The 24,249-nt window shown below is 46.5% G+C and overlaps 1 protein-coding gene across 5 annotated transcripts in view; it reads left to right on the plus strand.

Moving 5' to 3' along the window:
- OGT (O-linked N-acetylglucosamine (GlcNAc) transferase) overlaps positions 1 to 24,249 on the plus strand; it is a 399,845-nt gene that overhangs the window by 303,766 nt on the left and 71,830 nt on the right. For all 5 annotated transcript variants that reach the window (XM_078640248.1, XM_078640247.1, XM_078640246.1 and 2 more), the window contains one exon: positions 20,419 to 20,542. In XM_078640248.1, the coding sequence (XP_078496374.1) occupies positions 20,419 to 20,542 (124 nt within the window). The remainder of the gene's footprint in view (positions 1 to 20,418; positions 20,543 to 24,249) is intronic.

Here is a 24,249-nt window from a genome sequence, read left to right on the forward strand (position 1 = left end):
ATGATGCACTCTGGGACCAAATAATGCCACACTCTACAGGATGTGGTCATAACTATGAGGAGTTGCCCTGCTCTCATTGGTCAGAAGTGACCTGGTGCTTTACCCACAGAATTTTAAATAAGTATCTGAGGGGGGCAGAGCCCTCCAGATCTGCTGCTTGAAACTTACTGAAGCAAGAAGTGCCCTGCTGAAAAGAAGTTTGCTGTGCAAAGATTTCTAAGGCCTAACCTCTGAAGACTGCACCAAGTGAAACTGCAGCCCTGTGGATTACCTTGCTGAAAAAGGACTCAGTGGACTCCCTGCAAGCTACAGGTTAACAGAGCTCACCTGGACAGCCCCACAAAGAATTCAAAGCCTGGAGTACCAGTGGATTTGTAAGGGTTTTGTTCAAGTGGATTGCGGAATTGAAGTTTCACACTTTCAAGGACCCTCTTGGAGATTCCAGAACCTTGGATTGTGTGTGGGATACTATAGGACCCGCAAGCAAAACTCCAGGAAGGTGTTCTAACAGGTCCCCGCTTGCTGAAGAAGGCGGCCCAGCACAGTTGTGAGAAAATTCTTCAGAACAATTTATAAAGGTGTTTCCCTAACAGAGAAAACTAAATGACTAAAAGGGGCACTGTTGGTTTCTAATCACTAGAAAGTGACTAATCTTTAAAAATTCACATCTCTGGTTCCCTACAGTGGATTTTGTTCTCGTTTTGGTGTCATTTAAAAGATAAAGATTACCTATGTTTAACAACTGGTGTTGGATTTTTAGGTCTCGCCTATTCTATCCCGTAGGGATGGATAGGCGAGATTATAGTAAGCGTTGCGAAAAGTGTACCTAGCTGCGGATCCCGTACAGTTCAAGTGAGCCAGGCGCGTGCACATCATTGCTAGCCACATCCCACACCATTTGTCTGAGCCTCGGCATCAAACTTCAAAGGAAGCCGCTCCTCCGCCCCCCCCCCCCCAATCAGACTTCAAAGGAAGCCGCTCCCGTGCCACGCAATGCCGAGAGCCTGTTTTTTTTCTTGTGCTCTTTTGTTTATTTCCGTTCATCTTTCCCCCCCCCCCCCCCCCCCCCCAGGTCATGTCCCCCTCCTCCTTTGCATGTCCATTCTCTATTGCATCTTCTTCCTCCATCATCGGGTTATATTCCCTTTTGTCCCTAACTTCTCCATTCTCTCTACCTGTTTCTTTGTTTCCCCTCAGTTTCCATCACCGGTGTTCCCCCTCTCGCGCTCTCCTTAGTTCTCCATTGTAACTCACTGTTTTGTCCCCGTGCTCCCTTTCTCGGTTGTCTTAGTTCTCTTCCAGGGGATCCTCATCAATAGTCACAAGCAGTAGAATATTCCCGCCCATGCGTGGGAATATTCTACTGCTTATGACTTTGATGAGGATACCCCTGGAAGAGAACTAGGATTACAGGTAAGTAACTAATCCTTCTGCCTTACCTATTCTTTCCTTTCACTCAGTTTTCACAGTTTTCTTTTTCTTTCTTTTCCTCAGTGTACCTTCTCTGTGACCCCTTCGCTCTTTCTTTCATTTTCTTGTCGTATCTGCCCCCACAGCCTTTTATCTTTGTTGTTCTCCGCCCTCTTCCATCTGTCGACGCCCCTCTTTTACATCGCATGCCGCGCGCCACCCTCGTGTTATACACATATACACACACAAACACACATCACCTCGCTAAACAAACATACTCTTTCCAAATAAACTGTGGCAGCAGTGGGGTGGGGATTCCAGGATGGCCGAGTGGGGGGCAGGAAACAGATGTCACCCTCGCGCACTACCCTGGGAGGCAACCGAGCCCAGCCTGCAGGGATGCAATCTATCCTCGCCCCCTGCTCTCATGATGTCACCCGTGGCAAATGTTTGAGTTCGGACATGGTGTTTCTGTGGATGTTGTACATGGCCAGTACTGCCTCACGCAGCACCCTCCCTACCACCCAGAACTGCACGCGCTGTGCCCCGTTACGACAAGTGACAATAAGCGAGTATATTCAGAATTCGGAGTGCACTATTTACCCGAGGTGATAGTCATAAGTTAAGGGTGTACAGGTATTATTAGCCCAAATAACTTTTTACTATTTAAAAAACCTCACTCTACCATTCTACCGCCCTCGCTCTACCATTCTACCGCCCTCGCTCTACCATTCTACCGCCCTCGCTCTACCATTCTACCGCCCTCGCTCTACCATTCTACCGCCCTCGCTCTACCATTCTACCGCCCTCGCTCTACCATTCTACCGCCCTCGCTCTACCATTCTACCGCCCTCGCTCTACCATTCTACCGCCCTCACTCTACCATTCTACCGCCCTCGCTCTACCGCCCTCGCTCTACCGCCCGCTCTACCCCCTCGCTCTACCCCCCTCGCAACAAAACCTAGCATAACGAAGCATAGCATAGCAAAACATAGCATACCAAACACAACAAAACCTAGCATAACATAGCATAGCATACACAACAAAACATAGCATAGCATAACAAAGCATACCAAACACAACAAAACATAGCATAGCATAACAAAGCATACCAAACACAACAAAACATAGCATAGCATAACAAAGCATACCAAACACAACAAAACATAGCATAGCATAACAAAGCATACCAAACACAACAAAGCATAGCATAGCATAACAAAGCATACCAAACACAACAAAACATAGCATAGCATAACAAAGCATACCAAACACAACAAAACATAGCATAGCATAACAAAGCATACCAAACACAACAAAACATAGCATAGCATAACAAAGCATACCATAGCATAACAAAGCATACCAAACACAACAAAACATAGCATAGCATAACAAAGCATACCAAACACAACAAAACATAGCATAGCATAACAAAGCATACCAACTACAACCAAGCATAGCATAACAAAGCATACCATAGCATAACAAAACATAGCATAACAAAGCATACCATAGCATAACATAGCATAGCATGCAGCATCACTCACATCACTCGGCACCACCATGGCATCACGGCATCACTCGGGGGCGCCATCACGGCATCACTCGGGGGCGCCATCACTCGGGGGCGCCATCACTCGGGGGCGCCATCACGGCATCACTCGGGGGCGCCATCACGGCATCACTCGGGGGCGCCATCACGGCATCACTCGGGGCGGCATCACTCGGGGGGGGGGGGCGGCATCACTCGGGGGGCGCCATCACGGCATCACTCGGGGGGCGCCATCACGGCATCACTCGGGGGGCGCCATCACGGCATCACTCGGGGGCGGCATCACTCGGGTTCGCCATCACGGCATCACTCGGGTTCGCCAACACGGCATCCTTCGCCGTCCCTCCTTCGCCATCACCGCATCAATCTGTGCAACCATTCAACAACACCTGGTTCAAATATGTTCTCTCAATGTTTCAAGCTTTATTACAAATGTAACAAAAAGATGTTAATATTTCACTTCTCTTCTTAGATTTTTGTCATAATAAAATACACTGAACATAATCTTCACAAATTATTTACAAAAGTTTAAGCTATTGCCATTATAAATTACGGTAACTTTTATTTAAGTATTAATTATTTTTAAAAATCCATTATTTGCCATATCAGTACATGTAAGTCGCGTAAATACAACGCATATTGCATTACAAATGCTATAGGTGTTACATTTGCAAAAGTTATAACTATTGGCATTGTAAATGACAAAGCTATTAATTGCGCTATTTTCAAAAACAAAACATACATTAAAAAATTGTCATTTACAATACCAATAGCTCAAACTTTCCTAATGCGAGACCTATTGCTTGGAAATGCTTGTTATTTTGTGTTGTCTTAGTTATTTCCTGAAATTGTGTTTTTAAATGCTTTACATACCTGTCTTTGAAGTTAAGCCGCTCTGCTCGCAGCCACGCTACCAAGGGTTGAGCATAGGACTAATGTTCTAAGACCTATCATGTGTTAGTGGCCTTATTGCCAGTGGCAGACCTACATTTGCCCCTACCAATAACCCACTTTCCAACAAGAGGGTAATCAAAGGCATTGTTCATTTATGGTTTACACACATCACTAGAAAGAGAACATGTATTTCAACACATTTTCTTTATAGTAGCTATTTTAAAATGCTAGAATCTAGTGCACATAATATTGCTAACTTAACAGAAAATAAAAAGCAGCTAGGCCTTTAATTAACAGTGACAAAGTGAATTATAACATCACAATGTATAGCCCTTAACATTCACTGTGCTATCTCTAAGCGCTATGCTACTTCTAGCAGATGAATAAATAAGCCTGAATTTCGGATGTGGTGCGCACACCTGGTCAGCAGGGTTTGTTGTCTGGAATAGGTGTGAACTTTTTCAAGCTCCAGGCCAAGACGTATGAGATTGCGTCTTTACCAGAACACAATCCTAGCACCAGTAAATAAAGCAGAATGGAATGCGTCGCAGAGCCTGGGACAGTCTTGTTGGAGGATTCTTTGGTCGAGATGGTGTCTGGTGCTCTGCTAATCGGAATCTGCTATGTGCTTCTGTAGGAGAGTAGGGTCTGCAATCCTATGATCACCCAGATTTTTGCTTTTTGCTGCACTGGTTTACGACTTTCCCTGGCTGTGGGCCTGCTAATCAGACCCACAGCCTAGCTGTTCTCTCTATCCAAATTGTACTTAGGTACTGAATTGGCACTGGGCCCTCTCCAAGTCCCTGTACCCAGGGCTGAGGTGCACCCAGAAGTCTCCCAGGGGCTGAAGCATGTATTGTGCCACCCCTGGATTGACTAACTAAAACTGACACAACTGGCTGCACGACAGCTGGGGCAAGGTGGTGTACTCACCCTTTGCTTTAGATATAGTATACCTATATCTAACCCTAAAATGGACACACAGATCTCCTATCAGTCACTCCTATGGCAGGCCTTAACAATCCTGAAGGCAGAGTGCTTGGAATCGTGTGAGATAGTGCTCTGGCATGAGCTGAGCCTGTCTGCGGCTTTCGGGACCCATCCCTTAGCCGTTTCCATAATATCGCATACCATATACTCTTAAGTGCATTATAATCCTCGCGGTTATGTGCCAACTCTGGTATCGCTTTATCAAAACATGTCGAGTAAGGTGTCATACGAATTGGAATACTAACCCCTCGCCAATTCTGGCGACGGGGTTAGCATTCCACCCTTCTAGAGGGACACGACATGTATGTAACCCCTAACCCCGGTTAAAGTCAGACAGAGCCTTAGCATCCACAAAATGGATGCTGCCACCGAGACACAAGTCTGCCCTCCTGCTGCTGGGAGTCCTCCCAGAGCAGGAGATAAGGACAAAGGGTTTCCTGCCAGGGGCGGTGCCAGCACCGTCCCAGACAGGGTTTTGTGTATTGTAGGTAGGCAGGGCTTTAGAGGAAGGGGACTGCACGTGGCACCCCGGTGCTCACTGTGCATAGGCTGGCTGGAACCAGTTCCAGGGTCACTCCAGACCCTGTGCTGGGGAAAAGCCCGCCAAGGAAGTGGGTGTAACCACCCCCCTCCTAGTCCCACCCATAGGGCAGGACTTAGTCGCGTGCCAGCCCCCTTTTACAGGATAAAGGTAGAGACTGGCCCCCTTCCAAATCAGATCATCTTTGAATCCTGAAACTACTTTCTGCGAAAGGAACTCAAGACTTCTTCCTAAGATTTCTCCCTTGTGACTAAGGAGTAGTCACCCTGCATCCGCAGGCACCATCTAAAGAACACTGCGGTCTGCTGCAAGTCCTTCCTCCGGAATCCGACTGCCCAGCTCGACGAGAACCGGCTTCCCTGGCACCTCTGACCTCTACCCACCTCTACAGCCCAGCTGAGAACCGTGGGTGCGACGAGACCTCAAGGGACCGGCCATCTGCAAGACTGCATGACTTCTTTCCAACAAGCCCGCCGAGTGAATTCCTGGTGAGTGCTTTGGGGTCCGAGAAGCCCCCACCCTGAGCAGCTCCAGCACCGAAGAGCAGCCCCCCAGCATCTCCACGATCTGCGTGGGGCCCTTCTGCTTTTTACTGCTCACCGCGTTGTTTGGCTACTAGCCCGCTGGCTTGTGGCCTTCCTGACGACGCCCGACGACATTTCTGCTGCTGGTCTGGTTGCTCCAGACTGGCCCTTGCTTCCCTCCATCGGAGAAGTAACCTGGACCCTCCTGGTCCACTCAAGACGCCATTTTAGGTCCACCGCGTGGGCCTTGCATTTGCCAAGACTTGTTGCCCAATCCTGGGTCCAGCGACGTCGACAGCAAGAACCTTCGTGGGACAGCTCGCACCTCCATCCTGGTCGCCGACAACGCCTCCTGGTCCGAGAGACTGCAGAGCCCAGCAGCGCCCACTCGCCTGACTGCGGTGACTTCGCCCGGTGCCATCCTGGTGCCCACTTAATCACTGGCTAGTGATTCAAGAACTTGGTCCCCTCTGCTTTCAGGTTTTCTTCTTCCTTGATCCAGGCTTGGATCCATCGAACTTTTCTTCACTGGTCGCCTGCCAGCAACTTCTTCCTTCCAGGCTCCTGGTCCGGCAACGAGATCCCCGACGTCTTTTCAGACCTATGCAGCTGCAGCCCCTGGGCTAGGTAACTTCGGCACTTCGGTGTCCCAGCATAGCCTCACTATCCTAGGGTCAGGATCCACTGTCGTTTTCTTCCTACCAGGTCGGGTTCGCCCGTGAACGCTAACTTTGCCTTTACTAGCCTCCATAGACTTTGTCCCGCATCCCGCGTGAGAGTGCACACTCTGCACCCGAGTCCCCTGGGTCTCCTAGTAGTAATCTAACGATTCCCTAGTCAAGTCCTAGCGATTCCAAAGCCTATTAGAACTGTTACTTACCTGCTAGTAATTCGCATTCCACTTTTAAAGTATATGGTTTTTCGTGCCCCTCGGGCATTTGTGTATAACGTGCTAACTTAAGTATTTTCGTAAGAGTTTTGTTGTGTGCCTAGCACCCTGTCCTCATAAAGAGTACAGGGTTGTTGTGATTCTAATAAATACACTGTTTATTTTCATAACACTTGTGTGGTGTCCTTTCACTGGGTGTTCAAGGGGTAATGTGATGGTAAAACAGCTGGCTTAACACGCCCTCTAGAGTCTTAGCCTTAGACTGCTCGTATCCATGCTACTAGGATAGCTGGTCTATAAGGTTGACTTACAACCAATCATCAATAAGGGTTGTTTGGACTGATATATAGTGATCACTAGAATAGTGAGCACTGCACATCAGGCCAACTTCTCACAGCTTCTGTGGTCTGTGTGAGGTTTCTCTCCCAACTAAGTGGTCAAGTGGTAGTCCTTAAATACTGTATCTTATTGGAGATAGAATTTGCAATACTGTAGGAAAGTGCCCCTTTATGCATGGTTACCCCTCTAACTTTTTCCCAGATACCCAATGTCAACTTGACTGAGTGTGCCCTCAGTCCCTACCGATCAGGTTCCCAGTGCATGTCTTCTTTCCCAAAAATATACTTTTGACTCCACAATTGGCACACCGCTCTTTCATTGCAGCATAGTACTACCCCGGCACTCTAAATGTTATGTTCGAGGCATGTGGGCTGCTGAATTCATATCTATAGCATAGATCGCTGCCTAGTGTTGGGTCCGAATGATTGCACATTTTTGTCCTGGAAGAGTCTTCGAAGTATCACGAGATAGGTGGCTCCTCCCCTGGACTACAGTGCACATGGGCATCGACTCCATCCCTAGATTGTTTTTTTCCACCATTGGGTTCGTATGCATATTTGATAACTCAAGTTCGGAATCGATAGAAACTTTATGTTCGAGGCATATGGGCTGCAGATGGTACATTTATGAATAGATCGCCATCTGGTGTTGGGCTCGGATGATTGCACTTTGTTTTTCTTCTGGAGAAGTCTTTGTCGTCATAGGTGACTCCTCCTCTCGGTGTTAGTGCGCATGGGCATCGGCTCCATCCTTAGATTGTTTTTTTCCGCCATCGGGTTCGGATGAGGATCGAAGCGCTCCGGACCGACTTCAACAAAGAAGGTTATAACCGGCGCATATTCCTTTCCAAATCGACGGTATCGTTATCGAACGCGACTTCACTCCATACCGACGCGATTCGAAGGACGACGACTACGAGAAACTCGACGTAGTCCAGCCCGGGGTCCATGGAAAGGACTCCATTCAAAAAATGTCCAACGTGTGGTGCTAAGTTCCCACACAAGGACCTACACGAAGTGTGCAACCTCTGCTTGTCCCCTGAACACGAATCCAGGGACTGTGAGGCCTGTGCAGCGTTCTCGTCAAAGTCGACGATTAGAAACCGTCGAGCCCGAAGACACGAGGTATCGAGAATGCAGTCACAAGCAATCCCGGAGCTGTTCGAGGACCAGCACCCAGAAGAGGAGGAAGAAGAGGCCGACGAGGCGGGGTCAGAAGCGGACGAGTTCGACGTCGAGGAAATCGACGTCCAACAAACCGTGAGTGACGACGTCCCTTTACCGAAAAACAGACCCCGCACGGTGTCGACCCCGCCCTCGAGCCCGGTCAGACAACCGAAAAAAGTTTCCAACGCCCCGCCTTCGAGCCCGGCAATGAAACAGAAACCGAAACACTCGGTCCCCCATCATAGTGGTTCCGGTTCCGATAAACCGACCACATCGACACCGAAGCACCAGGTCAAGGAAAGCTCGAAGTCGAAGCAGTCCATGTCGACACCGAAACACGCTTCGGCGCCGAAAACACCCTCGACACCGGGGACATCTTCGATACCGAAGAAGTCGGATCCGAACAAAACTTCGGCACCGAAAATACAAATGGACATTTCAAAGAAAAAACACCTTTCGGAACCGAAAACTGCGGTACCGACACAGGAACACGGAACGGATCCTAAACAAAAGACTTTGTTTATTGACCCAAAGACTGGCAAGGTAGTCACAGAACTACCTAAAAAGAGGAAACATGAACATTTGGACGACAAGGCTCATCCAAAGAAGAGAACAATGGGGACGAATACAACTCCTCCCCCTTCTCCCAAACCTCACACACCGTCTTCGCCTCTTCCTCACAATAGGCCAGATATTCCTCCCACACGTCCATCTACACCTACAACAGATGGAGAGAGTGACACAGGGGAGGGGGGACACCCTGGGGATGATGAGGACACAATCCCAGAGGAGGCAGACCCATGGGAGGAGTATAATGTGGGATCAGGTAATGATACCGACCTTGAGTCATATCCCTCAAAACCTTCACCTCCTGATGACAATACTGGGTTTGCACAACTCATTACTAGAGCAGCAACATTTCATAAGGTAGACCTACATACAGAACCTCTAGTACAGGACTTCTTATTAGAGACACTACCTACTGCACAAAAAACATCAGGAACACTACCAATGCTAAAAGGCCTTCTCAGTCATACATCAGAGATATTCAAAGACCCAGTGAGGGCTAGGGTATTGAACCCAAGAATTGATAAAAAATATAGGGCAGCTCCAAAAGACCCAATATACATTAAGGGACAAATTCCTCTAGACTCACTAGTGGTCACAAACGCTCGCAAGAGAGCAAACTCTTTATCTACAGGAGAAGCGCCACCTCCTGACAAAGAGTCTAAACTAATAGATGCCTCTGGCAAGAGAGTAGCATCTCAAGCGGCAAACAGTTGGCGCATAGCTAATACGCAAGCACTACTTGCAAGGTATGACAGAGCGCATTATGATGAGTTAGAAACACTCATCAAACATCTCCCTAAAGAACATCAAAAGAGAGCTGATCAACTTATACAAGAAGGGAAGTTAATTACTAACACTTCAATAAAGTGCGCCCTAGACGCGGCAGAAACTGCAGCAAGGTCGACAAATACAAGCATCATGTTAAGGAGACATGCATGGCTCGGAGTGTCAGGATTCAAACAAGAGGTACAAACCTCGTTACTTAACCAACCTTTTGATGGGAAAACACTTTTTGGCACAGGGACAGATGAGGCCCTAGAAAAAATGAAAAAGGATACAGAAACGGCTAAATCAATGGGAGCATTGCAACAGCCGACACAAAGAGGTTCCTTTCGTAGATCCACCTATAGAGGAGGATCCAAAAGTACAGGTACAAACCAACAGCAAACCTCTTTTACACCTACATCACCCAGAGGTAATTCTAGAGGTGGATACAGGGGTAACAACAACAAGGGTAGAGGTCGCGGAAACAACAACAACCGCAACTCTCCAACCCCAAAACAGTGACTTCATAGAGCTTCCCCCAGACCATATAACACCGGTAGGGGGACGCCTATCACAGTTCCTACCTGTCTGGGAAAACATCACATCAGACAAGTGGGTAAGACAAATTATCCAACATGGTTATTGCCTAGAACTCACAGCTACCCCACCAAACATCCCCCCCAAACAGCGTCCAATGAAACAAGATCACCTGACACTGTTAAAACAGGAAGTAATATCACTGCTAGAAAAGCATGCCATAGAGAAGGTTCCACAGCACCAACAGGGAACAGGAGTATACTCCCTATACTTCCTAATCCCCAAAAAGGACGGGTCTCTAAGGCCAATACTGGACCTAAGACCTCTCAACGCATACATAAATTCGGAACATTTCCACATGGTCACGCTCCAACAAGTACTTCCTTTACTGAAGAAAGGGGACTTTCTTTCTACACTGGATCTAAAAGACGCTTACTTTCATATCCCTATTCACAAAGCCCACAGGAAATACCTCAGGTTTGTGGTAGAAGGACAACATTATCAGTTCAAAGTCCTCCCATTTGGTGTCACGACGGCACCAAGGGTGTTCACAAAATGCCTGGCAGTGGTAGCAGCTCACCTAAGAAGACAACAAATTCATGTCTTCCCATACTTGGACGACTGGCTAATAAAAGCCAGGTCGCAAGAGGAGTGTCTGCAACACACACAAAAGACAATTCAGCTACTACACCAGCTAGGGTTCACGGTGAACTACACAAAGTCACACCTACAACCAAACAAAGTTCAACAATATCTGGGGGCTACCATAGACACAGAAAAAGCCAAAGTGTACCCCAACCCAATCAGAGTCCAAGCAATGCTTACAATCATTCAGAGATTTCAGCCACAACACTCACTAACAGCAAGAGTGTTCATGCAGCTATTAGGCATGATGTCATCCTGCATACTGCTAATACCATATGCAAAACTACAAATGCGTCCGCTACAAGAATGTTTAGCGACACAGTGGAATCAGGCTCAAGGACAGATTACGGATCTGGTGTTGGTAGACGACCGCACACACCGTTCTCTGAAGTGGTGGAACAGAACAAACATTACCAAGGGGCGGTCGTTCCTAGAGCCAATTCCACAGGTGACAATAACAGCAGACGCATCGCTCACCGGATGGGGAGCACATATGGACAAATACACAGTACAAGGAAGGTGGAGTGTGCAGGAAAGAACACTGCACATCAACTATCTAGAACTACTGGCAGTGTTTCTAGCATTGAAAGCCTTTCAGATACATGTTATCCACAAAGCAGTCCTGATCAGAACAGACAACATGACAGCAATGTATTATATTCAAAAACAGGGGGGGACGCACTCTCTCCAATTATCCAGACTAGCACAGGAAATTTGGAGATGGGCCATTCCTCAAAACATCTATCTGTTAGCCGAACACCTACCAGGAGTTCAAAACCAGATAGCAGACATCTTAAGCAGACAGTCGGAACAAATACACGAATGGGAACTGCACCAACAAATACTGCAGCCATTCTTCCAAAGATGGGGACAACCAGAGATAGACCTATTTGCCACTCATCAGAACGCAAAATGCCAAAGCTTCGCGTCCAGGTACCCACATCACCTGTCGCAGGGCAATGCGTTATGGATAAATTGGTCCAACAAATTTGCATACGCTTTTCCCCCTCTCCCACTAATCCCATTAGTGGTCAGGAAACTGCAACAACATTCAATGACCATGATACTAGTAGCACCCACGTGGGCAAGACAGCCGTGGTTCACCACGCTCCTGCAACTCTCACAAGTGCCACATCAAAAGCTACGAATTCTACCCATGCACCTTACACAGAACCATGGAGAAATAATGCACCCAGATCCAACTCAATTGAACTTAGCGATCTGGCTCCTGAAATCCTAGAATTTGGGTACTTAGATCTCCCCCCAAATTGCATGGAAATAATTAAACAAGCGAGACGTCCAACCACCAGAGCATGCTATGCAGCTAAGTGGAAGAGGTTTGCTATACACTGTACTAATAACAATATCAACCCTCTAGACGTATCAACAAGGGAGATTATTTGCTACTTGTTACACTTACAGCAATGTAATCTAGCGTACACATCTATCAGAGTACATCTAGCAGCTATAGCAGCATACCTACAAAACAGGCAGCGCATATCACTGTTCAGAGTACCAGCGATAAAAGCATTCATGGAAGGTCTTAAAAGAGTCATTCCACCAAGATTACCACCTTCCCCAGTCTGGAACCTCAACGTAGTACTCACCAGACTAATGGGGCCACCCTTCGAACCTATGCATAGGTGCGAAATACAATTCCTTACATGGAAGGTGGCATTCCTTATAGCCATTACCTCACTCAGAAGAGTAAGCGAGTTACAGGCATTAACAATACAAGAACCATTCCTACAGATACACCAGAATAAAGTGGTTCTTAGAACAAACCCAAAGTTCTTGCCTAAAGTAATTTCAGCATTCCACATCAATCAGCCAGTGGAATTACCAGTCTTCTTTCCAAAGCCACAGACGGTGGCAGAAAGGGCTCTACATACACTAGATGTTAAAAGAGCCATTTTGTACTACATAGAAAGAACACAAGACTTCAGGAAAACTAAACCACTATTTGTAGCATTTTCCCCAACACATAAGGGCAATCCTATCTCTAAAGCAGGCATCGCAAGATGGATTGTAAGATGTATACAAATATGTTACATTAAAGCAAAGAGAACATTAACTGTTCCTCCTAGAGCTCATTCCACAAGAAAACTAGGAGCATCTATGGCATTCTTAGGGAACATTCCCCTAGATGACATATGTAGAGCAGCAACTTGGTCTACACCACATACATTCACAAAGCACTACTGTGTTGATGTACAGGCTGCACAACAAGCCAGAGTGGGCGAAGCTGTATTAAAAACTCTATTTCAGACAGTTGCGACAGACACTGGTGACCACCGCTAGGGAGGTAACTGCTGTACAATCTATTCATAAATGTACCATCTGCAGCCCATATGCCTCGAACGGAATATGCTACTTACCAGTATGCATCTGTTCTTGGCATAGAGGGCTGCAGAGTGGTACATGCCCTCCCTGCCTCCCCGGAAACCTGTGTCTGTCCCAACATTATCTTATTTAGATACATTTACATGGGCATATCTTTATGTACTACACTACACTACTCCATCTAACCCTACTATGGCAAAACAATCTAAGGATGGAGCCGATGCCCATGCGCACTAACACCGAGAGGAGGAGTCACCTATGACGACAAAGACTTCTCCAGAAGAAAAACAAAGTGCAATCATCCGAGCCCAACACCAGATGGCGATCTATTCATAAATGTACCATCTGCAGCCCTCTATGCCAAGAACAGATGCATACTGGTAAGTAGCATATTCCTTTTGTCCCTGAGGCCTTTTCCTATATCGTCGGTATTGTCTTCCGATCGGTGCCCAGTTCTGTTCCAGCTCATTTCCCGAGTCGAACATCCAGAGGAGTCGCGTAACTCTTCAGTGCTCGAGGCCCGGTCGACCCTACAGGCCTTCTTCTACAAACCATCATGGAACGGAGCCCGTTCAAAAGGTGCCCCGTGTGCAACTCGAAGTATCCCCACATCGACGTCCACCCGGTGTGCAACAAGTGCCTGTCGCCGGATCACGATGAAGCCAACTGTAAGGCTTGTTCTCGTTTCTGCTCCTAGAAAACGATTCGACTTCAGCGCATGGCGCGGCAGGAGGCCCAGCAGACGGCACCTGACCCGGTGAACATTTTCGATACCGAGGGAGAAGAGGCAGACGAGCAGGAAGATCAAGAGCCGATTCCCAATCCAGCGGCAGAGATCGACTCCAACTACGACGCAGACGTAGAAATGCTCAATGCAGAAGACCTCGTCGACTAGGTAGGAGACGCGATGGGGCCACGTAAGATAGCTCAAGCGAGGAGCTATGCCCTGCTCAGACAATATCTACGGCTCAGGTCGAGGGATCGCCACATGGCCTTACCCAAGATCTTGCACCGAGTTCCACAGTCTCGCCTCCGGGCCCGGCTACGGACACTTCTAAGGAGCCACCATTGGTCAAATTGAAACCAAAAGAGAAAGCTTTGGTTTCTACAAAACCAAAAGTGCTGGAGGCGCCGTCAAAACCGAAAGCGCGTGTCGCCTTGGTCGGCTCCACGTCTTCAGACCTGTCGGTGCAGACAAAGCCAAAAAAAGGTTGTCGAAACGGTGAAGTCGCTCAAGGGCGTCGAGCCGAAGACTGGGACACCGACAGCACTGGTCAAGTTCGTCGACCCGAAGACTTCGGTGCCGAGGGCCGTCGACACAGACAAAGGACTCAAAGCTACAAAGTTGTCAATCCTGCGCGTCGGCCGGACAAGGCCAAAAGTACTATGCCCCTAGAGTCCGCGCATGGTGGTGGCTCGAAGGCACCTGTCGAGTCGACGCAGCCGTCCGCCTCCTTCACGAAGCAGGTGTCGGAATCATTGAAACGCATTAAGGACAAAGCTTCCGCTGTCGATCTGAAGGATACTCCCACGCCGAAGCCTGCCACCAAACCGCAAAAGTCGACGGCGCCTATCCAGTTTACGCTGCCGCTGAAAGTGGCGCCGAAAGCGTTCGCGCCAAAGAAGGTTGCCGAGGCGTCCATAAAGGTGTCCACGGGGCCGAAGCCTACCCCTGCAGTTGTGAGCACAACGCATCGACGACCCCTGCTGGAGGAGCAGTCGGAACAATTCATCGACGCCGACACCGGTAAACTTTCCATTTACAAACGAAAGATCACACCAGCACAGCCTATGGAGTCCTACACAATTCCTTTAAAGAAGTGAAACAATATTTAAGTGAAGGGTCAAAACTTGCAGATAGGTATACGACCTTATTTAGTCAATAATACCGGGGTGCAGGCCAATCGGTCCTGCTGCAGTATCATTACCCTAAAAGATTCCCTGACGGACCTCGCAGTCTGCTCCCGTGGGACCGGCTGGGGAGGTATGGTACCTTCGGCGGCAGCAGTCCAAGCCGATGCACCTACCCCACGAGCGGCGTCAGGTTGATGACGCAGAGCTATCGTATACCTATCTGCAAGTTTTGACCCTTCACTTAAATATTTTTTCACTGTGTGGTACCATCTAACTAGGTCCTGAAGAATTGCCACTAGGCATGAAACATGTTGACCAATAATTGAGGGTAGTATTTAAGTTTACTCTGATAGTTTTAGGGTAATTTTTTCTCCCCTCATACACCACCACCCTCTGTTTTTAACCAAGGGAGTCTACCACGGGAATAAAATTAGTGTGTGGACTGACTCACTTTTTTTAATCAAGCACTCACGTCACGACCACACTCCCCAGGCCTTCTCACACGCATGCACCATATGGCGGGAACAAAAGATCTCCGATAAAGAGCCCCGGTTTCGGGAGCCCGTCAGACGTTGCAGCGCCAGTCTGACGAGGAGCAGAGCCCATATGATGAAGCATGACACCTAGCTTGCTGGGTGTGTGAGGGTTCTAGTTCCAACTAGGGGATTCCCCCCACTTACTAGCACACACACCCCTCTCCGTCACTCTTCCCGGGGAACTTTGTACACCCCTTTTGTGCCACAAGTCTTTGGACGAGTACACTGGACCCCGTAAAATATTGTCCTACCCCAGTCCCCCCCTATTTGTATGCATACTGGTAAGTAGCATATTCGATCCCTTCAAATGTGGAACCTTAATAAGTTGACTTCACAAAAGATTATCACCAATGTATCACAGGCAAACAGATGAGGTTGTACAAAAAGCTATCTTTTCTTTAATTTGTGCAAATATCTTAAAACATGACAATTGCAGTCAAGACTGTATAAACCCCTATTTTGCGATCCATACAAATGGGGAGAGATTGTACAAAGAACCTAATGCTACAGTCTTGATCAAGATGCACAAGAACAGCAGACACGTGTTTCGTCACATCCAGTGACTTCCTCAAGCCTGTAAAGATAATGACAGAAATTCATACATACGATTAATCTTAATATCTTAAGTAGCCAAATCTATAAAAACATTGTCCAACAAATAATCTACAAACGGGTTCTTTAATAAATATTAAGTGAGCCAAGAAGGAAAAAGATCCCATAGAAAATGCTTAGTTATTGGGATGAAAACAAATGTGTGATCCTCCCTTGATCATAGAATGAAATTCTATTTCAAAGGGTGAACAGAAGTTTTCTTACAATTAAAAGGACAAAAAAGAGAAGTGAGAATACAGACCCAGAACCTAATTGTGCAAAGACTAGGTTGTGAACACTTTGTAATAATCATATGTTCAGACGAACCATCCCTGGCGGGGGAGCGTATCCCCACCCTTCGCCGACGATACGCACCTCCTGTCTAAATCCCCAATGGGTCTCCAAAAACTCCTTAACTTCCAGACTTTTTGTCTAGAACGGGGCCAGGTAATCAATACCGATAAAACGAAATATCTTGTGATGAATCCCCCCAAAAAACCTGTACGCCCCCCTAAGTTGAACGGTGTACCTTTGGGGAGGGTAGACATATTTGATTACCTAGGCATCCGTTTGTCGCACAATATGCAGTGGGGCCCCCATTTAGATAAAATGTTGCTAGCCCATAAGAGGGTAACCGGGGCCCTTCTGAAGGAGCAACTTTCTTGTGCTATAAGACCTATAGCCCCTGTCATCGACATCTATACAGCAAGGGGAGCTAGCTCTGCTCTGTATGGGGCAGAGCTATGGGGTTCATGCAACATTAATGAACTGTCAAGATCTAAGAGGAAGTTCTGTAGGGCCATTATGTCACTCCCCCAAGGCATTCCCATGACCCCACTAATGCTCGATTTAGGTTGTCGTCCTATTGAAGATCTAGCAAAGTTCCGGCCTCTACTCCTATGGGCCCGGTTGTGGCGAGTTCCGGAGCTCGCCAATTATGCAAAAGGGCTCTCTGAAATCATGTCACTACCAGGATGGCACAGAATTAAGTGGTTAAGAGACATGAAATCTCTCCTGTGTAACTTGGGCTTAAGTGAAGCCTGGTCAAACAAGGCATCTCCACCAAAGGCAACACTCAAGAGTCTGTACTGGAACTGGATTCTGACCAAGGGGAGTACTATTCGTACATTGGGCAGATTGACGGAGGACTTCTTGAGATTCAAGGACTTACCAATTCGGGAACTCTATTTAGACATCATCGAGAAACCATTTGATAGGTCCCTTTACTTCAAATTTAGAACTGGAACTCTTCCTCTGCATACCTTTAAGTCTCGGTGGAAACCGCCAGCACAGACTACAGAGTTTTGCCCCTCGTGTCCACTCAAACAGGAGTCAGTGGCACACTTTATGTTTGAGTGTCAGGAGTATGCCCGTCCAAGAAGAAAATGGCTTAAGCAATTGTGCCGCTTGCGGGGGACTAGGCATCACGTTGAGGCATTACGTATTTTAAAGTCAGACTCACGCCCACTGTATGTCTGTACTCTCAAAATTTTTATTATCATGGGCCTGGTGTATTAGAAGCAAAAGGCTTAAAGAAAATGTTTAATTCTTTTTTTAACCAAACCCCTATGATATGCATATGATACAGGGCCTCTAAGGGTGGCACAATAAGTGCTGCAGCCCTTAAAGGGCCTTCTTATAAAAGCTTTCATGGAGGGACTTCAAATAATAATTCCCCCTAAACTTCCACCTGCTCCAGCATGGAATTTAAACATTGTTGTAACAAAATGAATGGGCCCTCCTTTCGAACCATTACCTTCTTGTCAGTTGCAATATCTTGCATTGAAAGTTGCCTTTTTAATTGCCATTACTTATTTTAGAAGAATCAGTCAAATGCAGGCGTTCACCCTAGAAGAGCCTTTCTTTCAACTACAGAAGGACAGGGTTGTGCCTAGAACAAACACTAAATTCCTACCAAAAGTAGTTTCCATATTAATCAGTTCATTGCTTTTTCTGTGTTTTTTCCCCACAGCCAGACACAGTTGCAGAAATGGCATTACACACTTTAGATGTAAGAAGGGCATTAATGTATTACATCGATAAGACTAAATCATTTAGAAAAACAAAACAATTGTTTGTTTCCTACGCACCTCCTCGTTTAGGGAAAGCAATTTCTAAATCTGGCATTTCAAGATGGATAGTTTAAAGCATCCAAACGTGGTATGCATAAGCTAATACACTTTTACCAGTTCCCCCAAAAGCACACTCCACAAGAAAAATTGGAGCTTCCATGGCTTCTTAGGGAACATTCCTATTGCTGATATCTGCAAAGCATCAACATGGTCTACTCCACACACCGACACAAAACATTATTGCGTGGATGGATTTGAACAAGCAGCCAGTGTTGCAACCCCCACAAGTTAACCACTACCTAGGGAGAGGGAGTGCTTTACAGTTTATGGAAAGCATGTTTATTCACACCTCACATGCCTCAAACTGATTAGGTTAGTTACCCTGTAAGCATCTGTTTTTGGCATGTAGTGCTATAGATTCACATGCGCCAACCCTCCTCACAAATAATTCTTGTGTAGGTTGCAGTTGATACTTTATTTCATAGTAAAGCTTGGCCATGTCAGTGCTTACATACACAGCATTCTTATATTCTCACCTAACCATGGCAAATCAATCTGAAGATGGCGTCGATGACCATGCACAGTATTCCCAAGAGGAGCGTCACAGCCTCATGACTCGCAGGAAACGAAACCTCTTGGAACAAAAACAACTTGTATTCATCCGAACCCAACACTAGATGGCGGCCTTATGCAAAGCATGTGAATCTACAGCACTAAATGCCAAGAACAGATGCCTACAGGGTGAGTAACATAATCCTTCAAAGACAATCAAAAACTACATTATACTTGGGTGTAGTTCCGAGGTTTTTGGGTTCAAGAATGGATGATGATTCGGGGTGATGAGGGGGTTTTAGGGATCAGCAAGTGGTTGGAGATGAGGTGCAGAAAGGGGTTTTTAGGGGTCAGGGACGAGTGGAGCTTAAGGGTGGTGGGATTTTACTGCTCAGGAATGGATAGAGCATAGGGCTGCTGAGGAGTTTTTAGCATTCCTGTATGAATCAAGTTTAGCAGTGCTGAGTTTATAGGATTTAGGACTGGGTGGAGTGTAGGGCTGGTGAGGATTTTTAAGGTTTAATGACGAGGTGGTGACCGGTTTTAGGAGTTTGGTATGTGGAGTTTGTCCAGAAACCATTCTACGGTTCAAGGATGAGTGGAATGTAGGGGTAGAAAGGTTGGAGGTTAGGGATCACGGATGGGTACGTTTAGGTGTAGTGAGTGGTCTTTAGGGGGTTAGGATGGATTCAATGAAGGAGTCAGAGATAGATGGGGTTGTGTATTGAGAGGTGAGGGAATTAATTGCATCCAACGTAATGGTAAAGTGTAAACATATTAACCCAAAAATGCCGCTTGAAAGCATTGAAATACGTACCGCAGACAAAAATGTTTCTGAAACTAAGACCTGCACCCTTTGCTTTTACGCCGTAAAAAAATAAACATGCAAATGACAATTTCCAAAAATGACATTCTATGAACTGGTTTCTGTGCATTGAAAGGCCATTTATCCTGCAAATTTCCGTGTAACAGTTTAGGTGAAATGGTTATTCTGTAATGGGATTAAATGAAATAGTTCTTCCATGAAATCGCATACAGCCCCCTCTAGCTTCCCACTGTAAGTGTTCTCTCAATGCTTACCGCTAAATGTAGAGGTCTTACGTTTACTGTACAGCATGTCAAGTTCTCCTTTTCTTTTTGCCTTCTAGGCTATTTGAGGAGACTGGGGCCCTTGCAGTCTGTATGCTTGACTAAACACCTGAGGGTGTGCCATATTAAAAGATGGATGGATGGAGTGGAAGTGGTTTTCAAACCAAGCATAGTTGAGACAGCGCTGCAGCATGCAGTTTGCATCTTTGTGATGGTGTGGTCTAGTTCACCTTCAACTCAGAAGTGACAGATTATTGATCTTGGGTCAGGGTCATTCACACATCAGAGCTTGCACATGGATGGATTTGGATTACTGGGGTTGGAGCATGTTTATACCACATCATGTGTTTCAAACACTGTTAAGGATAGGATTCGGTGTTCTTTTCAACAAAGATCTGTTTTCTGTAGTACACGTGAACAGTGTTTTCAGTGTGTGTATCTCCAAGTTTGCTCTTTCTGCATCACTGCTTTCCACTTGGTTTAATGAAATGTTTTGTTTAAAGTTCAGTGTATAAATGGTTCATTTTGGTACAAGTAAATTTACCTTTATTTTTAGGAGAAACGCTTGCATCCAGAGTAGCTGCATCACAGCTCACCTGTCTTGGTTGTCCAGAACTAATTGCAAAAAACAGGCAGGAGTATGAGGATATTGCTGTGAAACTTGGAACGGAGCTGGAATAGTAAGTAATGTATATATCTGTTGAAAGAGCAAAATGTTTCATGAGAGAAGTGAGACACTTTATGCATGCAAGAGCCCCCTCAGCTAAGACCAGCATTACATTTAACGTCTGTACCTAGAGCAGAGAGAAGTTGTCAGATGGTAAACAAGAAGTTGTTTTCAGGTTTGTTTCATGATTGGGAAATCTAGTTTAGACCTTGCAGATGTAAATGAAAGTGATTGGATCTAGAAGCACTGATCTCTTGTTGACAGAATAGTTTGTCCAGTCCTCAATAAAGAGGCCACTGCAGTACCATTGGATGAGGACTGATTGTAAGAAAGTAGCTCTGTATATACTGCACCAAAGTAAGGTACAGTATGTATAGAGTCCCCAGTCTCCAGAGGTAGGCAGAGGTTAAAGTTAGAGATAACCTTACTCTCTAAAGTGGTAGCTTGGTCGAGCAGTAAGGCAGCACCAGAGGACAGTGTAAAGCATTTGTTGTACACACTCAGTCTGCAAAAGGTTTCACACACTCAAGAACTGAACTCTAGGCCAATTGTTTTGTATATAAAAATAAAGTTACATTATTTTAGAACAGTAGGTAGCAAAAATATTTTCTCAGAATGAGATGTTGCAATTGAACACTTTCAAATAGCAGTTGACTTTTAAATGCAATAGTTAGTTGTTTCAATATGCAACACAAGTTTAAACACAAAATATCATTGCGCTCAATGGGAGTAAATGCAATAAAATCACTTTACAAATGTTTTTCTTACTCAGGGCTGGATCCTGGATTCAGCCCTGGTGCATTTCCTGTAAACAGTTGAAAGAAATCGTTTTTGTTATACAGGCGATTTTTAAGGAATATTTGTAAGTTTGGAAAATTGACAAAAGATTTTCTGGTAAAAACCAGGCAATGTATTCCTATGGAGGAAAATTGAGTTAACAGTAAATCAGTTATTACTTTTCAGGTTCAGTGCTGGGCTCAAAGATACAGCACTGAGAGCTTTCCTGATTGCAGGTGAGTAAATTCGTTTTTGATGTTCGGATGATTTTTAAGGAATATTTGTAAGTTTTTAAAAATCGACACTTAAAAGAAACCCAGCCAATGTTACCCTATGGAGAAAATCAAGTTATCGGTCTTTGGGTAAGTACTCGGCTGGCAAAGTTAAGGTTCTGGGGTAGACTCAGGGGTCTCCCAGGGTCAGGTAAGTACAGTTGTTACACCCTCAGCGGACAGGGGCAGCCGGGTGCAGAGTGAGTAGGCCCAATGTTATCCAATGTAGGATAGGGGGCCTTTGGTTGGTGGCTGCTAGCAGGCAGACCAAGCGGCTGTGGGAGCTGGGCTCCTGGTCACTTACACAGGGCAAGTGGGGGAGTAGGGTAGTTGCTGCACTTCCAGCGGCACTCGGGCATCTGGGTGCAGGGTGCTTTTGGGCCTTCGGTCGCCCAATTTTATTCAATGGGAGACTTGGAAGTTGAACAAAGGCTGCAGACTCTGGGACGGAGATTCTACAGGTGCGACCACCACTTTGAGAGGTAAGTTGGGATCTTGGAGGATAGGTAAAAACCCAGGAGTAGGGCACAGGGGCCGTGGGGTGCCGGGTTTAGGGGTGTCTTTTGAAGTCAGGAAATCTTACCCTCAGCTGGTCGCGTTTGGAGGTGTCCCTTGTTGTGAGGCTGAATGGGTGAGTTGACGTGAGTTCCAGGCAGTAACCATACTGGATAATTTGTCTTACCCACTTGTCTGTAGTGATGGAATTTCAGATCGGTGGGAACTGTGATAGTCTTCCCCCAACTGGAGTAGGATGGTCGGTGGGAAGTGGAGGGAAGTCACTGTTTTGTAGTAGGAGAGGTGCGGGTGTTACCACGGCCTCTACCCTTGTTGTTGTTACCTCTATAAACTCCTCTGAAATAGCCTCTACTAGGAGATGTTTGAGTAGTGCATTTGTAGGTGGATGAGGTGTTATCCATCCCAATAGATTTAGAGGCGCCCCTATAAAAGGAGCGACAAAAGGAACCTCTACTGGTTGTTGCCTCTAGGGTTCCCATGGACTTAGCCGTTCCGGAGTCATTCATTTTTTCCAAAGATGTGTCTACAGTGGGTCCAAATAAGTGTTCTTGATCAAAGGATTGATTAAGAATTGTGGACTGCACATCGATATGCGTAGCCATGCGTGTCTGCGTAGCAGAACGCTTGTGTTAACTGCACGCGACACTGTCGGCTGCATCAAGAGCACACTTTACAGAAGTATATGCGATTAATTGTCCCTCTTGTATGAGGTCCTTAGCCTTATATTGATCGGGAAGATGTATGAGCTTTTCAAGCTAATCGTAATGAGCTCTATCATACCTGGCCAGTAACGCTTGGGTATTAGCAATGCGCCAGTGATTTGCTGCTTTTGAGGCAATGCGTTTGCCAGATGTGTCTAATAATTTATACTCCTTATCTGGAGGTGGGGCCTCCCCTGATGTTTGGGAATTTGCACGTTTATGTATACTCTTCCCATTAGCTCCCCCCTCACTCCACCATTCCGCAACTGTACCTCCTTGCTATCCCCAAACTTCTCTTCCACAGAGGTCTCATCTCCCCTCTACCCTGACATGCCACTCCTTCTCCCTTTTAACTACAGCCCTCCCTGCTCTCCTGCCTGCCTCGGCTCATCCCCTCCTCAGAACAGGCCTCCTCTCCTGCCTGCATCTGCTCACTGCTTCCTCAGAGCAGACCCCTCTCTGCAGCTAACTCCGAACCCCATTTGTCCTCCTCCCCCCCACACTCTATTTACTCCCTCACTCTTATCTCAAACTCCCTTCGCAACATCGAACTTAACATCTCCACTCTTACCAGAGATCTTTCTCGTCTTAGGAACGATTTCCTCAACCTCAAATCCAGCGATCCCCGTCCCCGAAGAAACACCGCTAGCCCCGGTCTAATAAACCCCACCACCTCCAAACAGTGGAAAACGACTCCCTTGCTTTTCCGGGCTCAAAGACCACTCCGCACTACTTGCACCCTCTCTCACCGGGAGATCTCCGACCTTGAAAATTCCTACCCTCCATACTCATCTACCATGAACACGCCTCCCCCTTTCTCAAACATCCCTGTCATATTGGGGACTAGTCGTATTCCCCTTTCACCTGTCTCACCTAGACCCCCTTCTCTTCTCACCTCCATCCATGCCCTCCCATCTCCCAAACCCACTCCCAAACCCCTCACCTGCATGCTTGTTAACTGCCGCTCCGCTGCCCGACATGCCATAGAAATCTCTGAAACCATCCTTAGCGAATCCATCGACATTGCATTCCTTACAGAATCCTGGCTTAATGACCACTCTACAAGCATTCTTGACATACTCTCACCCCCGGGCTACTCCATCATTAAGAAAGATAGACCCATCCGAAAAGGCGGTGGTGTAGCTATCATCTTTAAAGACGAATTACAGCTCTCCCTTATCAATAACGCAGAATATGCCTCCTTTGAATACCTCGTAGCCGAACTCAAAATACAGGGTTCTCCCCCCATCCGCCTTCACAATTTATATATTCCGCCTGGAAATCACTACCCATTCATTGATGAGCTATCTAACCTTCTTACCCAATCCTCAATCTCCAAATCTAAAAACATCTTCCTGGGAGACTTTAATCTCCATTGGAATGATACTAAAGATCCCTCAATCTCCCTCCTCTCTGACCTTCTCGAAATTAATGACCTCAATCAAATTTGTCAG

The sequence above is a fragment of the Lissotriton helveticus genome, chromosome 4_2, assembly GCF_964261635.1.
Source record: "Lissotriton helveticus chromosome 4_2, aLisHel1.1, whole genome shotgun sequence".
NCBI classification, from domain to species: Eukaryota; Metazoa; Chordata; class Amphibia; order Caudata; family Salamandridae; genus Lissotriton; species Lissotriton helveticus.